Genomic DNA, 17,335 nt, shown 5'->3' on the forward strand with positions numbered 1-17,335 from the left:
TTAGCCTGAATATCTCAGATCTGGGGCCACTGCTTTAGTTTTATTCCGCTATCTACTATTATGGCCTGAGCTGCAACAGGAGTTGTGAGATATCCTAACATGGACTAATGCATTAGATCAGACACCAAAACGGGCGCGCTAAAGCCGGTTTAAGCAAAGCCAAGACTGCCATCTAGTGAATGAAACATGTCATTCTGTTCCCTGGGCTTTCATCCATTAAAAAAGGAGTCACTGCTGCCTTTTTAAGGAATATTCAAGGTCGTAAGGCAAAAAGAATACAAAAGTGACATCATAGTGGCAAAAAAGATTGATGTACCTTCTTGTTCCACGCTAATGACAATAAACTTACAGATTATCGTGAGGGCAGGACCCAAATAAATCTTTGGATTAATTTTTTGGATCCTCCTGCAAACACTGAACATGAGCTTTGGAATAATCGGCTTGCAGGTACACGGGGATGCAAGGTGCTGTAATAAAGGCTCTAATAAACAATAAAGCCAGGCTTGCTTGCAGGAACAGTGAGGATGAGTGAAGAAAGAGGGAGAAAGTCAGCAGAACATTCTGTTACTGAGGAAGAAAAAAAGGAAAATACCCTGAAAAATGGTGCTTTGGGGTTTCATATTCTGCACAGACCATTAAAACTCTATTTTATGCTGTTACCTCACTGTAGGTTCAGTGAAATGTCACACACTTTGGCTCAGTTTGAGGCGAAAGATGCTTGTAGATTTAAGGCCTTTGAATTTTTCCCATTTTAATCAGTCTGCGATGATTAATCTAAACCACAGTTGGGTGCTAATGCGCTGCCGGTGTCGTTTGAGTGTGTGTGAGAGTGCAGCCTGGGATTTTCCTGAAGAATTTTTAATTTTGGTAGGTGAGATATTTACAGCTTTGAGACCAAATCCAGACCCATAAAAACACACACACTTTTTTTTTTTACATGCCTCTAAATACAGAGTTAATTTGCTTTTTTTGTCCTCTGTGACATTAGTACATGAACAGTGAGTGTGAGGTGTTTTAAAGGGTTCATTTCATTATTCCAAAAAGCACCCTACCGTCAGGAAATAAACACACTTGTGGAAAATGAAGTGTCTGATGTGGGTGTGAAACTTTTCTAAAGGCCAGAAGATTAGAAAGCATTCAACAAACCTACGCTGTTCACATTTGTGCAGCTCACAGAACTGGAAACCAAGATTTTTCTCCCATGCTATGAATTATACTTACCCCATCTACCAGGCCTTGGGGTAATAAATCAAGGATAGGTTACTGGGGCTATAAAGTCAAGCCACATCTCCCTAATTTCAGTAGTGGCTGGCTGCACTGAGGCCAACTGGAATCAGGGGACTTGCTCTGTGGGGCAGGGTGGTAACACCCAGGTGGTCTGGAGCTCAGGTAGTCTCTGACATCTTTCAAAACGACTGCCACGTCCAGACAATCTTTGGCCTTGTTTTGGCTCCGGGCCTGAATTGCTCCCCTTGGGCTTGTAGATCAGAAACCAGCTTAAATCATACATGTCCTTTTGTGTTTGTGGCGAGCATGAATGGAGTACTAGTGCTACTTTAAACCTGAATCTATTTAAAGTTTAACTATATTTGAATGAATTTTATAGAAACCTGAGGAAACACAAGGAAATGCTGAGAATCCACGCTACGTTTCTCTTTGCCACCAAGGATTTATTTGTTTTGAAAGCCCCCCCGCCCATAAAACTTCCAAGTACTGTGAGAAAACCTCGTAGTTTATTTGGGAAAAGAAGCTTGCCACTGAATAACACTTTGTTACATTAGTTCAGGATTTAATAACATATAAAAAGCAACAGTGTGAGGCATCTAGTCCACTCCTGGAATAAAGCAGAATGGGGTGGAGAGTGGACGTTTATACGAAAACAATCCAAAATGTTCATTATAATTCAAGCAATGGTCAAGACGGCCCTCTCCCTCTTCCTCCTCTTTTTCTTCTTCTCCTCCAGGCGACCTGTAGCGTCGGCAAAGAACATGACGTCCTCTTTGCTCTCGATCTCCCGCTGGAGGAACTGCAGGGCTGCACTGTTAAAACCCATCACATCCTGAAAGAAGGAAAGTGGAGAGAGAATAGAAGCAACAATCGGTTAAACGCCAAAAAGCTTTGCTCGGTCCCGCTCCCTTCCACTCAGATGTCACTTACTCTGATTTCCCGCACTTTTGAGAGTGTATTGGTCCGTAGTTCATCGATGACAGACAGCAGCATCTGGTTACTGGAGATCTGACCAAAATGGATCCTAGAAATAAACAAAACACTTTTATTAGGTGCACCTTGCGAGTGTTATTCATGGTGTGCTATCCTGCTGGAAGCAGCCATCAGAAGATCATCACTTGCAGTTATAAAGTGATGTTAACGGTGAGCAACAATACTCAGGTAGGCTGTGCTTTTAAGTGTGCCATGAAAATATCCTCCATCCACTACCTGCAACCTGAACTGTTGAAAGAAGGACATATGGATCCACGTTTTCATGTCCGTTTCATCCATGTGTCACAGAAGAACCTGATCCTCATCTCATCGGGCGATGTTTTCCAATCTTTAATTATTCATTTTTGTTGAGCCCATTCAAATTTGTAGCCTCGGCTTCCTGTTCTTATAGCGCCTTTGAATAATCTGCATTTTCTCAACATTTTAGTTTCGTTAAAACGTTTGATCATTGAAATGAGCTTCATAACACCTAAAAAACCCACCATTCTTATGTTAATTCGTTTTTTAAATTTATGTTTTAAATCTTTTGTTGTTTAAAATTTTCATGCAGATCCCAGACTCCTGAGTCACCACTCAACTGCCCAAAGATTAAATCTGACTATAAAACAGACAACCATAATAAAGCACGTCTCACTTGAGAAGGAAAAACAGGCAGCGGCAGACCAGCTCCACCTCCAGGCCCTGCTGGATGTAACTGTTGAAGAGTTTCAGGAGCTCGGGGACATAAGGAAAAGGCAGCACCAGCAGAGAAACCTCCAGCTCACTGATGATCACAAAAAAACGTAAAAAAGAAAAAAATCTGAGTGTATTTAAATGCACAGGACAGTGTAGGCAGATGGTAATCAGCTTCACATCATTCGCTTGAATCTTACCTCGATCTGACCTTCTTTATCACATCTAAAACGTAGCGGGAGGGCTTAAAGAGGGGCAGAGACAGATTGAGTTTATAGCTTGAGCTGAAAACAAGGTTTATTTGTGATCTCAGTATGAAGACATTTATTGTTCATAACTCTGTTTCTCTTACCGAAACATTTCCAAAGGCCACGAGGATAGGGTTGGGTTGCGGTGGAGGAAGCTGCAAAAGAGGATGAACTGTTTAATGTGACCTGTGATGCTTTTTAAAAAACAAAAAACCTGATTTAAACTTCTCTGATGTGCCCTTTGATCTTCTCCTGCACATCTGGACCCAAGTCTGTGCTTCTGCCAGTATTTACATGACTCCCTGAAAGTCATTGTGGATCTGCCACAGGTGCCCGGTCACAACTATGTGACTCATCAATTTAAACTACACTCTGGTAAGCGCACAGAGCTAAATTTAGCAAGTAGGGTAGTTTCCATGGTGATTTTTCAAATGCCCTATTGTAAGTGGACAGAGCAGGACTTCCAGTGGAGCCTTCCAAAAACAGCATCACCACTCAGGGTGGTCCAGAAGTGCACAGGAAGATGACCTTGAAGGGAGGAACTTAAAAACTAAGGTAATGGTGTTTGACCTCTTCCTCACATCACTGCATTTGCAGCTGCTGGAAAAATGATTTCTGCTCAGAATCAGCTGAGCATTGATAAAACAAAAAAATGCCTTTTTACTGCACTACCCCACAGCAAAAGTAGAATAACTGAAATCATGACTCAACCTCTTTGCCTGCGCTCTCACAGGCATATCTGTGCTCTTCCATCTTCCTTGTTTCCCCTTTATAAAGCTCCAGAGCCTCCATGATTCGCTCAGCCTGCAAAAAAAATCGAAAAAAAAAAATCGCACAAACAGGGAAAAGATCAACAAAGAAGGCTTCTGATTTTTGACCCTCATAAATATGAAGAATAATTCTTAGTAAAAGGCAACTGAAATATAGAAAATCATCAAGGATTTATTCAATTAATTAATTATTAAAGAAAATATGCTTGATAAAAACTGAATGTGTACCAATCAAGTAAATTTCATTTGACCAAAGTCCGTTAAATTGAACACTTTACAATCCTACTTATGGAATACAATTACACAGAAAATTTACATGTAATCAGATTACTTAAAGTTTTCATTTTGGCCATAAATACTTTTTGAGTGCAGATAATAACTCAGCTAATTACTGAAGAGAACTCACAGCTTTGACTGTCTCCACAGTCTTCTTGCCAGCAGGTGCTGCCTCTCCTTGCGTTTCTCCCGGTACCTGAGAAGCAGAACGTATAAATGCATCACTCATCCAACATAACAGCAACTAAGTGTAGAAGCTGAAAACTAAGCACTCACCACAGGTGCATCTCCTTTAGCCAAGCTCTCCTCAAACTCTGCCTCTCGCTCCTATCGACACAAAAAGGAGGCGGTGTTTAGGTGTTTATGTCAACCACTGTAACATCATCTTTGTGGGCCCTGTCCTCCACCTCACCATCTCCCTTTCTTCCTCCAGGATGATGGGCTCCCTCGTCCTCTCCCAGAGACGCAGGGACTTGTCGTGAGATGACGACACGAGGTGGTCTCCGTTTGGGCTGATGGCCAGACACCAAACCTCCCGATGGTGGCCCTGTGATTCAAAGAGGACGTTCAGTGTTACAACGTAGCGTAGTGGCAACGTTCAAAATGTAAAATGATGAAGCTGAGCAGTAAGAAATGTGGGGCAGCTACAAAAACAAAATCAAATAGGAAAGACCAAGTATCAACAGCTACTGGGTGGAGTGCTATAAAAATTAGATTATGAATTAATTCCTGATTTAAGATAAAACCCCTTTGAACCCTACGGCATAACACTCGTTGTCTGGTTATGGCGTAGGGTTATAACCCGTTTCCGGTTACATCGTAGGTTACAAATTAGATTTCCAGCTGAAGTCTATATAAATTTATTTATTTATTTTAATTTATTTATTTATTTTTTGGATGGGTTAATTCATTTTTCTGTAACATTATTGGGAGGGAGTGGGGGGTATTCATGTATTCATGCCATCTATGTTTTTGTATGCTATAAAACAGAAAAAAGAAAAGATTATCATTTCTGTGTACCTATGTGTTCTATGACAGTCTGGTATTTGAAAAGTAAAAAATAAATAAATAAGAAGTGTGAACTTAATCTAAGTAGAAAATTGATCACCCAGAATTGATCTGTGTGTTTCTGTGAGGAATAAATCCAATGCCATTCTCTGCGTAGCTCATGAATGAGGTGTAGTTTGGATTAGTTACCCTAGTTACACAGGCACACCTACTTCCAACTCCTACATCAGTTTACAGAATCATCTTCCCAATCAATCCATCTTCCCCAAATTGTATTTCTATCATTCATACAAACCCTCGTTACTCAGCTGCACGACTGAGACATTGTTTTGCTGTCTCCTATTTCACCACCAGATGTCACTGAAACAAAGCTTTGAATGAATTAACCTATTTTTAAAACAGCTGATGACATGGTTAAACACTGCTTCATTTGCGCATCACAAACGTATTGATGTGGCATCCTGGAGGATCTGATAGGGTCCAGGTATCACCTCATGCTACCGGCAGTGACACTGACAACCAGCCAAATGCAAAACTAGTGAAAAGAAACAGTCAGAAAAGATGAAAAGGGAAAGATGTGAGCGGCCTCCACCTGCCAAACCATTCCTGTTTTGGGGATTGTCTCATTGTTACCCCTCTAGTGCATCTTCTGTCAATTTCATTAACACCAAAGGAGCTGAAACTAATTAACAATTAAATTAACCGACCAGATTAATATCGTAGAAGTTTAACTGACTTCACTCTGAATAAAAAAATGTTCTTTTCATTTTTCGAGCGGTGGGCGTGGGGAAAGCTGTTACCTCAAGTGTCTGGATGTTCTCAAACTTGTCTGCGTCCCACTGTTTGATCTTCTTGTCCTTCCCTGCTGTGAAGAACAAATGAGTCTTGGGAACAAACTGAAGGAACATGACACTGCAAAGAGAAAACAGAGGAAAGAAATTATGAGACAAAGCAGACTTAGATCAATTTCAAACAAGGAGACAGGAAAGAATATTACACAACAACACATTTCAAAGGAAATTAGAAAAAAAGTGAAAGAAAAATCACATTTAATCAAAAATTAATTAACAAACGAAAAGAAATCATCAAGCACAGAAACTGAGATGGTCCATGAGAAACCAGAGGAGCGTGCAGATGAAAGAGCAGCTGGTGTGAAGTTAACAGGACACAGATCAGAGTCTCTAACCACAGAGATGAAGTCACGGTTGGAAGCTAAACTGCCCCGTAGATGACTTCATCACTGAGTAAAAATCTCTTTTATTTCCAGTTGAACCTCTGACTGTTTGGTTTGGGTCTGTGCTGGCCAGTACCTGTCGTCATGAGCAAACATGGAGCGGTGACAGTCGCCAAAATCCAAACCCCAGATCTTCACGTTTCTGTCGGCGGAGCCAGTGGCAATAATTGTGCTATCCTGGTTAAGAGACACACAAGGTCAGAGTCAGGAAGACTCTGGGCTGAAGTGAGTCTTGCAGCTAATAATTTTAATATCTCAACAGTACTCACGTGTGAGATGTCCAGACAAAGTACAGGCAGCTTATGTCCATACAGAGACAAGAAGAACTGGAGCAGCAAAAGGAAGAATGTGTAGATATGATGTAAACAGTGACATGAAGCCAGTGTGCGGTAAATATAAATTTAAGTCGAATCTTGTATGTCGAGCCTACCTTAAGTGTGTCTGTGTAGAAGATCTTGACTGTGCAGTCTAACAAAGAGACAGCCAGCAGTCTGTGGTCAGGAGAAAACTTCACACAGAGAACGTCTTCCTCCAACTGCAGAGTGCGTTTGTGCTTCACTGTCAGCCGTCTGAGTCACAAACACACACACACAACAACTCTGCAGGTAAGTCGTGATGCAATAACACAGTTTTCAACATCACTGCTTTCACCATATATAGCAATGTTTCATATTGCACCTACTGCAAATAACAGGAATAGTAAATTAGGCAGTTAGGGCCAGATATTACTGGACACATTCTTATTGTTTTACATGCACACCGTCCAAAAGAGCATCTCCAGCATCTCCAGGTTATAGCAGGAGTCTTGAGTTGAAGAAAACTATTGCATTAACTGTGTGTCAGCTATGTTGACACACAATAATGACACACAATACTTTGGGCTCTTCCCTTACTTTCCAAGGGCTCAACGCAGCAGATGGATCTGCGTACTCTAATTGGGACTGATTTAGACAGGACGCCTTTTCTGACACAGTCTCAGGGACCTCCTGAGTCTGCAAAACTACACATTCACTCATCCATCTCCTCTTCAGCATCGAAATGTGGACCTTTCCCCCCCTTTTAAAGGCTGAAAATATTAATTTAATGTACATGAACACAAATCAGAACTGATAAGAGTGGACATGACGAGAAGTCGTGTTCAGAGACAAGAAAAAAATGTAAAACTTGTGTCCAGTAACATTAAGCAGTAGCATGAAGGCTGTGGCTACAAACTGCTGTGAGATTATGTTAAAGAGAAGACTTCATGGAAAAAACCAACAACAAAAAAAAAAACGCACACACAGCAGATTCACTGCAAAGTCTATTTAAATATTAAGATCAACCAGATTGACAATATGGAGAGTTGATTGAAACAGAGGCCATGTAATGTATGGGAATGTCCCGATCAGGTCTGCTCAGACTTGGTCTATTTCTACAAAGATGACTGGAACCACAACCACAGGCAGTTGTGTTAATAGCGCTGACAAAGTATTTAGAGAGGATTTGTTTGGTGAGTTTTGGCCATCAGGCAGTCACTGTCTGCAAACGCTTAAAAAATATTAAAAATAAGCATTTTATTTATTATGTTAATTGATCCTATATATACACATGTAGCTCCTCAGTAGTTTCAAGCTTATGCTGAACCTGACCACTTTATTCCAGGTGTTAAGGGTCCTATGAGATCATTGAAAATCTACCACATCGATCCTGAACATTGAACAAAATAAACTCACTTCTGGCTCGTCTCCTTGTCCTTTACCAGCTCAAACTCCCAGAACTTCACAGTCTTATCTGCACTTCCTGAGATAATCCCCCTCTAAAGGAAACACACACAAATAAAAAACAAATCAAATCAGTCTTCAGACTTCGATTTTTTAAAAAAAAAATCAGTTTATGGAAAGGATAAGTTGGGTGTGAAAAACACTCAGACACACAAGCTGAGTACAGTGAGGTTTACCTGATCTGGGGCCAGGCAAATTGACCACACAGCTCCATCATGGGCATCTACAGTTTCCAGAAGGCTTCCTGAACCCAGCTCAAAGATCTGCAGCTTCCCACTCTAATAAGAACAAAACACAATCTTGACTACAAGAAAGTCTACAACTTTGTAAGGAGCAATATTCTCTCTTCCAAATGGTTGCCATTAGATTACAGGATTCAGAAAGAAATACACTCTACACGCTCAAATCCACTAAATCACCGACACATCAATAACTTATAGAGAACAGTGGTTGAAACTGACTGTAAGCCTTGGACAGAGTGTCTGAATGACTCAGTGTGTCCACATACCTTCGTTCCCAGGATTATCTGTCGGTCTCCAGGCACAAAGAGGGAGCAGAGGGCGTATTCGCAGGCCATGGTGCGAATCACCTGCAGAGTGGATCTGTCACAGTGGGCAGGACAGTTAGAAGACAATGACCAATGAAGCAAGAGCTTTTTCACTGAATGCAGCAAAATGAATCTAATTATAAGACCCTTTCAGGACGTGCTGCATCTAAACTGGTGTTACCTGTTCCAAACTTTGACGGTGTCTCCGGAGGCGGAGAGGACAGCCAGGTTGTCTGAGCTGAAGGCCAGTGTGCGCACATCTGTGCGGTGTCCCCCGAGTGTGAGGCGAGCCGTTTTATCGGCTACGGGGGTCTTGTGTGAGGTCTTCAGGCTGTAGGTCTCAACTGTGTTATTCTGGAGCAGCAGAGCCACCTTCAGCTCACCACCTGCACATGACAGGCAGTCCACCCACCTGAGAGGGGACAGAGGACATGGATGGTGTGTACATGTGAACAGACCCCTGATTCCGAAGAGCGTGGCTAGCGAAGATCCCTGACTTGTGACACAAGTACCTGGGAGGGATGCATCAGGTCAAATATGTGGTTCCATTTATTGTGGCGCCCCCTTGTGTAAATAAGAGAGGAGCCAGACACAACCTTTCTAATTCTGGAAAGTGCCATCCTACATAATTCAGGTACTTCAGATATATTTAGATCAGGGGTGCCCAATCCCGGTCCTCGAGAGCTACCGTCCTGCAGCTTTTAGATGCATCCCTACTCCAACACAGCTGAATCAAATGGTTTGATTACCTCTTCAGCATGCCATCGTGTTTGGCAAAGGCCTGATAACAAGCCATTCATTTGATTCAGCTGTGTTGGAGTAGGGATGCATCTAAAAGCTGCAGGATAGTAGCTCTCGAGGACTGGGATTGGGCAGCCCTGATTTAGATCAACAACTTGTACACAATTTGAGCTATTTACATATAAGGACAAAATTATGTTGATGTTTGAAAAAGCTATGTTAAATACTCTTTGCCCTGTTTAACTTAAAAACTTGCTGTTTTCATAGGGGGGTTAATAATTGTGTCCTGATCTGTACTTACTTGAATAAGAAGTCTAAATGTTTTTTTTTCCACTTTGCAAAATTTATATTTTATATTTATTTCTATTTGTAAATCTTGTGCAGCACCACTATTGTCAGGTGGTAAGAACTTGTGCTTTTAAATGACATGAATCTTCATTTTGTTATTTTTCTACATGAATTAGCCTTATTTCATCCTATGAAATTATTCAAGGAACTAAAGACTGTTAGTTGTCTGGAATTGTACTGCAATGTAAGGCCGATTAGAGCAGTTTATAATACTTCATTCCTGCATGCTCCGCTTTTACTTCAATGTCCAGCAGGTGGTGGCAATGCACACAACAACCATGATCAGAGGAAATTCCTGATCTCCTACAGGTAACTGTGGCTTAATGTTTAGAAATAGGGTCACTGGATCAACACAGATAAAGAGACAAACAGCGGCAGCAAAGTGAATTCAAAATGTTTGAAAAGTTAGATTTGAAACAAGAAAATTCATTTTAACATTTATTCGGATGCTATCTGGACCTAAGTTTCAAAATCTTAGAGAGAGCATAATTCGCTGCACTGACCTGATCTTGGAAGATGCCTTGATGTTTGTTAGTCTGATGATCTCGTCCTTCAGCATCCTCTTCACCACGGGCTCCTCTGTCTCCTCACCTGAAGCTTCCTGAGCTCTGCAGAGAGCAGGGATAATAATCATCAGTTCAAAGGGAGATCAACAATAACAAAAAAGCTGAAACTAATCATTTAGGCAGCAGCACTAGCACTTGTCCTTCCACCTCCACTGACATCAGTGTGTTAGAAGTAGTCAAGATAGGTGGTGTCAGTACTGGAGTTATATTAGCGACATTCATATGAAGCTTTCTCAGAAGAGAGCAGAAATACACGCGTTTAATTGTCTTTGGTAAATTTGTCCACCTCAGTATCTGAATGTCTGGCTAATAAAACTAGCGCTGGTTGTGCGGTGGTAACAGTAACAGTCAATGTGCAAATATTCCAAAGAACAGAATACATGTGCGCTTACTTGGTGGCCTTCTTTTTGGCTTTCTTCAGCTTCTTTGTCATTTTTTTCTGCACTTCTTCCTCTGACAGCACAGTGAAGAGCTCCAGGACTGAGTCGTTGCCCTGAAAGACATAGACGGCATAATGTGTGTCATCAATCGCTTTTAGCTAGAAAATTAGTTTACAAACACAAAGGCATTTAAACTAGTATGTGCAATGTTTAAATTACAGCTGATTGTCAGGCAAATGCTGACGGGCAGTGTGACTGTATAGGAGGAAATAACTCAGCAATCAGTCTGACCAACAAAACAAAACCATTGAAACTATTCTTAATCGCATTTAACCATCAGGTCATGTGATCAGAAAACAAATGAATATACAGACAATTACAGCAGGTTGTGAACTGACATACATTAGTGATGTCAGAATGATCTCTTTCACATTACATTAGCGACACTGACTAAAAGCCACAAGACGACCTTACTACTGATGAGTGCCTAAAAGCTACCAGTGAAAGAAGAAACACATACTACAGCATGACTACAGCAGGTCTCAGTGGGCTCAAACTGCACCGAGCAAGCATTACATTCAACCCACATATAAATACTGTGTATTCCAGACATCATGCAGAGTCACAAGGAGCTGTAAGATGCTTCAGTACTAACGTGGCAGGCGATGACTCTGGCGTGGCGGTCTGCTGTCAGTGAGACGACGCGATCTCTAGCTTCTCTCAGGATGGAGCCGGCCTTTTCACAAGATAGGATGCGCTGCCCAAAAAGAAAAAGAAAGAATAAATGTTAAAGAGAGAATTTGGTTTAATTTACAAAAATACTCTAGTTGAAGATGGTGTTGAATAATTGGAACTATTAACAACTGTGAAACATTAGAAAAAAAAGAATCAACAGCACAAAAATGTGGCAGTGCACTGACTTTATCCTTCTGAGACCTACACTGCTTAATAAAGAATGACGTTCCACTACAAAGTTGATACATGCAGAGCATTTGAATCATTTTACCCTCACTGCAATGAATGCTACTTTACCTCTTCAAGGCTTTCATCCACGTCTTCTTTATTGTCTTCTTCATCATCATCAACCAACAGAGTTTTTCCCTTCTTCACCGTAGGCTCACCCTCAGCTTTTGCCTGCGCAGGACGCGACCAGACAGAGTTTTACAACCTTACAACAACTCCATTAATATCGTTTTTAGAGCCAAAACCTACAGTTAATAAGGATCTGATTAACTTCAATAACAAATTTAATGTAATTGAAAAAAAAAGTGCCCGTGTTGTGTAAAATTACAGGCAAAATAATACAAAAGGGAAATGAAAGACTACTAAAAGCAAAACATGACATCTTCATAGAAAGTAAAGCATCGCACATTAGGGGAGAGACTCCAGGATCTCAAGAAAAACTGTTTGCTTTCTCTCTGATTGTCTTTTTTCAGTAAAGGGCAGTTGGGGGAGGAAGAGAAAAAAGTGCTCAGCTGAGTCCTTTCTCACCTCCTCCAGGTAGTTGATGTCCCAGGCTCGAAGCTCACTGTCTGCAGAGCCCGTCAACAGCCTACTCTCCTGGCTCAGCAACACCATACCCCAAACCTAACATACACACACACATTTAAAACAAAAACATCGAGTCATCTTAATAATCTAGGAAAAACATTAAAATTCCAGTGGAAAGTCTCTTATAATCCCCATTTCCTTCCAGTGAAAGCAGCTAGTCACAAGAGCTCCACTATATGGACCAAAGTACTGCACAGTACACCTACAGGAACTGCTTGGCCATGGAAAATCCTGCCATCAAGCTCCCAGTTCACAGTTTTTGTCCTGAGGTTAATGCCAGAGCAGGTTTGGAACCACACTGTGCGCTGCAGCTTCAGTGTGGGTGATATTACCTCAAAATGCTATCACAAGATGTCAAGGAAATGTGCAATAATGATATTTCTGACACTAAAGAACAAAAAATACTCAATAAATGCTGTATCAATGAGTGCAGCTTGCAGCCAGCAGTGTTTATTAGTGCAAACAAAAGAAAAGGTATTAAACATGCTGTTCTTGTGATGAGTTACTGTCATTAGAGATAGACTACCCAATTCAAAATGTGAATCTACTGCCAGCAGCAGCCACATTATAGCCCAATAGCAGTGACACAGCATTACATGCAGTGACGCAGCATAAGTCAAATGTAAGCACAAAAGCAGGCCAGCTAGTGTTTTCTCTGGTACTATGTGGTCGACCTTTTTAACCAGTTACTTAAATTCCTCCTTTAGCACCAGGAGATTGCATCAGTAATTTCCATCCACTGTTTGTGCTTCTTGTTATATGGAGTGTAAGTAGCAAGTGCTCCAGTGTTGCTCAGGTGAGTCATTTGTTTAATGTTGGGTTGCACATCATCAGCTGTTAGCATCTCCTCCTTCATAGCCTGGTTGTACTTGATGGTGTGTTTTTGCCTCAAGTTTGTTGTTTCCATCGTCACCAGGAAGCGTTTTCTTGCACATTTTGTAAAGCATCACACTTTGTTAGAGGTTGCTGAAGTAGCTCCCTTTTACAAAATCTTAATCGTGGCAGAAGGCTAGAATATGATTCTGCTGCAACCTTCTTCCTATTAAAAGGGAGTTTTTTTCTTTCCATTCTTGGCAAGTTCAGAGGAGGTTGTCTGATTGTTGGGGTTTTATTGTGAACAATATCTGGCCCAGCCCTAGTCATACATGTGTGGAATATGTAGAAGGGAAGAAATTCCACAAACGGACTTGGACTAAATGCAGAGAAAGAAGCATCTCACCTCACTGCGATGGCCCACCATAGTCTTAAAGCAGTGCTGTGTGTCCAAGTCCCACCACTTGACAAAACTGTCTTTGGAGCTATACGGTGGGCAGAGCACACAATTAGCTTTTCAAACCTCCATTTCAAATATACAATCCAGTAGACGAGACACAATGTAAACATCACGGTGTCCTACCATGTGACGAGGAGGTTCTTGTCTCTCAGGAACAGGGCCTGCGTGATGACATCTTTATGGCCTCTCAGCCTGTACAGCCCACACTCATTGATGATGTCCCACACGATCACATCTGTGTCCTAAGAGAGGAGTAAACAGTTAACTGAGGTGATTCCTTGCAACTCACAGTCCGTCTTGTAAAATAAAAAAGCATTTTTAAAGGCAAAGTAAACCACTCAACAAACAAACCTCCAATTTATCTTCCATTTATATTAACACCTTTATTTTCGTGTAACTGTTGTCACTTTGATGTTGAGTTTAGAAACACGTCAACACTTAACAAAACCAAGGAACAACCTGCCACACTCACCTTTGAGCCAGTAACAAGTCTCGCCCCGAGTGCATCATAGTGTATGACGCTGACTGCAGACTTGTGGCCGTTGAAGGAGACGTTGCTCTCACCGTTCAGCAGGCTGAAGATTCTTACTGCACCATCTTCGTAACCCACGGCAATATGAACTCCATCAGGTGAAGGGCAGAGAAAGGTCACCTCATGTTTCTGACCCTGCAGGATCAGGACCTACACACACAGAGATGACAAGAATAAAGATAAGAACAGATAAAATCTGAAGGGAAGTGTACCTGGATATGAGTTGTCGCATTGCTATAATCACACTTGAACCTCACCTTCTCTCCTTTTCGAACATCCCAGATGAAAACATGTTCACATGCAGCCACAGCCACATAGCGCCCCTTCTCCCCTCCTCGAAGGGTCACATACGTGATGTTGGCTTTTTGGCTGCCAATGACCCCAAAAACGGCGCTGGCAACATAGCGCAGGTACTGCTTGGTCAAACCCATGACCAGCAGCTAAGGTGATGCTGAATCCTGTTTCACACCAGAGCACAGGAGAAAAATTTACTGTGCACACCTTTTACGGAAGAAAAACAGAGACTCAGTGCTTGATTGGCTCCACCTGATTCTACATAATGTCTGAATAAATTTAAGACAAGTTCAGAGTTCAGCATGTTCTGCTAGATATTGAAGTCTACATTTTCATGAAGATGATACAGAAAACTGTTTTATTATCTTTATAACACTGTTTGAAAAGTTGAACATTACACCCACATGTTATTAGTTATCATGTCATCCTAAAGTGGCTTTGATGCCTCCTGTGCTAAATGTTCCAATATAGTGTGGGGAAGATCGTGAATAGTTTTTATATGAAAAACCAGTTTCCAGATACAACAGGAGGCATAAACACATAAACACTGCTGTAAACATGAACCATTTTAAACTTTGGTACTAAACCACATTTGCACAATCAGGGCACCCCTCTCTTTTTTAAGGACCTGGCTTTCTGTTTGTGCAACTGTTGGCAAATGTTGCCACAAAAATGGAAACATCGTTGACAATGCATGCTTTCCATCATGACAACAAAGACGAAATACATTGTATATCAAATGTACCAAAGAGTCCACATATTAATAGATATTTACAGCAATAAAATGACGAATCTTTATCTATATAGCATGGTTTAATTTGTGCTGTAATTTGTCCCTGCTATCTAGAATATATACTCTACCACGTATGCGTATTAAATATATCACAGTTTTCAAAAATAAGGTTTTCTGTTTTATACCAGCATAAGACACTACATACTTAATACATGTCTGATCTTAGTATGCTATTCCGTATTAATGAGGTGTAAAGTATTTTCGTATTGTTTATAATGTGTCGAACTACGGCCTTTATTTCTGCAGTGTCGATTCAGTGTTGTTGGTCTATTCCTTCGTTTTATGTCCTTTCCTCATAATTTGCAAATCCTGCTTTAAAATAATACACCAAAAATACGTACTACTTAGTAAACGTGTAGCAAGGTATAGCACATCAGTCCTCGCAGATACGGGTACGTTCGTTTTAGTACACAAAACTGCAGGCAGAGTTGCCGGTTTACGCTTCTGGCATTTGACTCAACACGACAACGTCAACCTCCGCCCGCCCGGAGACAAATTTGACCCAAATCGAGTGTGCCTAAGCATGATACTCAGTTACTAGACCCACGTGGTAAAACAATTCTTGGATAATTGTACTTAATAAAAGTAACCATAACATAAATGTATATCTCTAAACGTTATATACAACATTTGCGTTTGTTTCGTCAATGTAAAGCGTCTATGTTGGTCCTCTTACCTTTGAAGTGTGACAACTAGCAACTACCTTGAAGTGCCTGACTTCGGCTGCTGTTTCAGACCCAACCAATCTATCACAAATCGTTACTAAAACAATACCATGCAGTGCTAGTTTGCCTATAAAACTATGCACACAGATACAGTCTATTGGAAATATATATATTTTTAAAATATTTAGATAGGATTTTAGCAGTGAACTGCGAGTCAAAGAAACCTTTCTGTTTCTCTGTTTTCTCGATTGCGCTCTTTCTATTGCTTTTGACTGCAATACCAAAAAAAGACATTTTATACATTTTTGAATGTACAGTCCAAAATAAAATAATATATTAGGTCTTTACAGATACTCGTTTTTGTTTGTTTAATTTTTGGACAGAGACGTCTGGCTTAGAGCCAATGATTTTTGCGGTTTACATCAATAAAGTGACTCCACAGTGATCCCTAAGCAACCATACCGGAAGTGTTTTTTAAGTCAGCTGACTAGCACCGGAAAAATAAAATGATCTCGTGAATAGCACCGGAAAAGTGTTTGTCTAACCTATACAAAACAAAAGCGTGTGCTATTTTAATAGGAGAGTATAGACATGACAGAAAACTATAAAGAACAGAGTAAAAGTACATTAAACATACTCTAAAAAATAGTTGAAAGGTCAGAATAATCATAGTCACATGGCATTGTATTTCGTTTGTAATTCCAACATGTAACACATACATGGGACCGCCACTATAGAGAGAGGGAGAACAGACTTTCACTAACTACTTGATAATGATAAAATTAAGGAAACACATAATTAATGGAGTCCTAACTGGCTTTTTCTAAAGGAGGGACTAAAACAGAAGAAATTCTTTAACAAGGTGCATTTGTACACTATTAAAGGAAAGGTATATGTATATGTTTTGGGTGGTTTTTTTAAATGCAGGAGGTCACTCGATTTGTTTAATCCAAGCACCTAGCAGAAACGTTTTTTAATCATCCACAGCACTTTATTAATGAAACTTGAGAAATAAATGTAATAAGTGAGATCAAAAACATGCAAGCAGACACGTTTATGTTCAGAAATTAATGAATTAGGTCAAAGAAAATGGGAAAATGTAGTTGTCATGCTTATATGAAATGTAGTTTTTGAAATGTAGTTAAATGAAAACATTTCTAGAAGTTTATTTTGAAATGCCTAACGGGATGTTGATTTCTTTTAATACTCCAGACTTTACGCCGCAACAATCAGCTCTTAGCATGGTTGCTAAATGTGCAAATCCTTGTAATTGGCACTTTGAAACTTACTTTTTGACTGCATTTGCAGTATTTGTGCTTGTTAGTATGAGGACCCTGAGGATGAACATCACGTCTTGATTTTATATGGTGTCGTGTCAAGATTTATTAATTGTTCCTTTTATAATTTTGGCGTGACATCACCCCTGTAAAGGAAATACATTGCTAGGTGGGTAACTG

At 40.5% G+C, this 17,335-nt stretch overlaps 2 protein-coding genes across 5 annotated transcripts in view; one reads left to right on the forward strand and one right to left on the reverse strand.

Annotated features, from left to right (window-relative positions):
* Positions 1-1,714: 1,714 nt before the first annotated feature.
* On the reverse strand, positions 1,715-16,126 carry wdr3 (WD repeat domain 3). 3 transcript variants are annotated; one of them, XM_086267324.1, is made up of 27 exons: positions 15,890-16,126; positions 14,384-14,584; positions 14,067-14,276; positions 13,718-13,836; positions 13,541-13,619; positions 12,262-12,357; positions 11,803-11,904; positions 11,426-11,527; positions 10,783-10,883; positions 10,328-10,432; positions 8,917-9,147; positions 8,697-8,790; positions 8,365-8,466; positions 8,141-8,223; positions 6,859-6,997; positions 6,698-6,754; positions 6,505-6,605; positions 5,995-6,106; positions 4,599-4,733; positions 4,463-4,513; positions 4,317-4,382; positions 3,852-3,944; positions 3,245-3,295; positions 3,093-3,136; positions 2,855-2,983; positions 2,158-2,251; positions 1,715-2,059 (listed from the first exon to the last, which is right to left on the reverse strand). In XM_086267324.1, the coding sequence occupies exons 2-27, from the start codon at positions 14,555-14,557 to the stop codon at positions 1,904-1,906; spliced, it is 2,826 nt and encodes a 941-aa protein (XP_086123450.1). In that variant the 5' UTR covers positions 14,558-14,584; positions 15,890-16,126; the 3' UTR covers positions 1,715-1,903. The 3 variants fall into 3 exon arrangements, with proteins under 3 accessions (XP_086123450.1, XP_086123451.1, XP_086123453.1); XM_086267325.1 differs by having other exon boundaries at positions 14,384-14,627; positions 15,890-15,960; XM_086267327.1 differs by lacking the exon at positions 15,890-16,126 and adding an exon at positions 15,555-15,736.
* Positions 16,127-17,097: 971 nt separating this feature from the next.
* The window catches only part of gdap2 (ganglioside induced differentiation associated protein 2), a 33,299-nt gene continuing 33,061 nt past the window's right edge, over positions 17,098-17,335 (forward strand). For both annotated transcript variants that reach the window (XM_086266783.1, XM_086266786.1), the window contains exon 1: positions 17,098-17,324. The gene's annotated coding sequence lies outside the window, so the exon portion shown is untranslated. The remainder of the gene's footprint in view (positions 17,325-17,335) is intronic.

The sequence above is a fragment of the Aulonocara sp. 'chitande type north' Nkhata Bay genome, linkage group LG16 (genome assembly GCF_057382095.1).
Source record: "Aulonocara sp. 'chitande type north' Nkhata Bay isolate Kocher_YH1m ecotype deep benthic linkage group LG16, A_spYH_male_GT1.1, whole genome shotgun sequence".
In the NCBI taxonomy this organism is placed as follows: domain Eukaryota; kingdom Metazoa; phylum Chordata; class Actinopteri; order Cichliformes; family Cichlidae; genus Aulonocara; species Aulonocara sp. 'chitande type north' Nkhata Bay.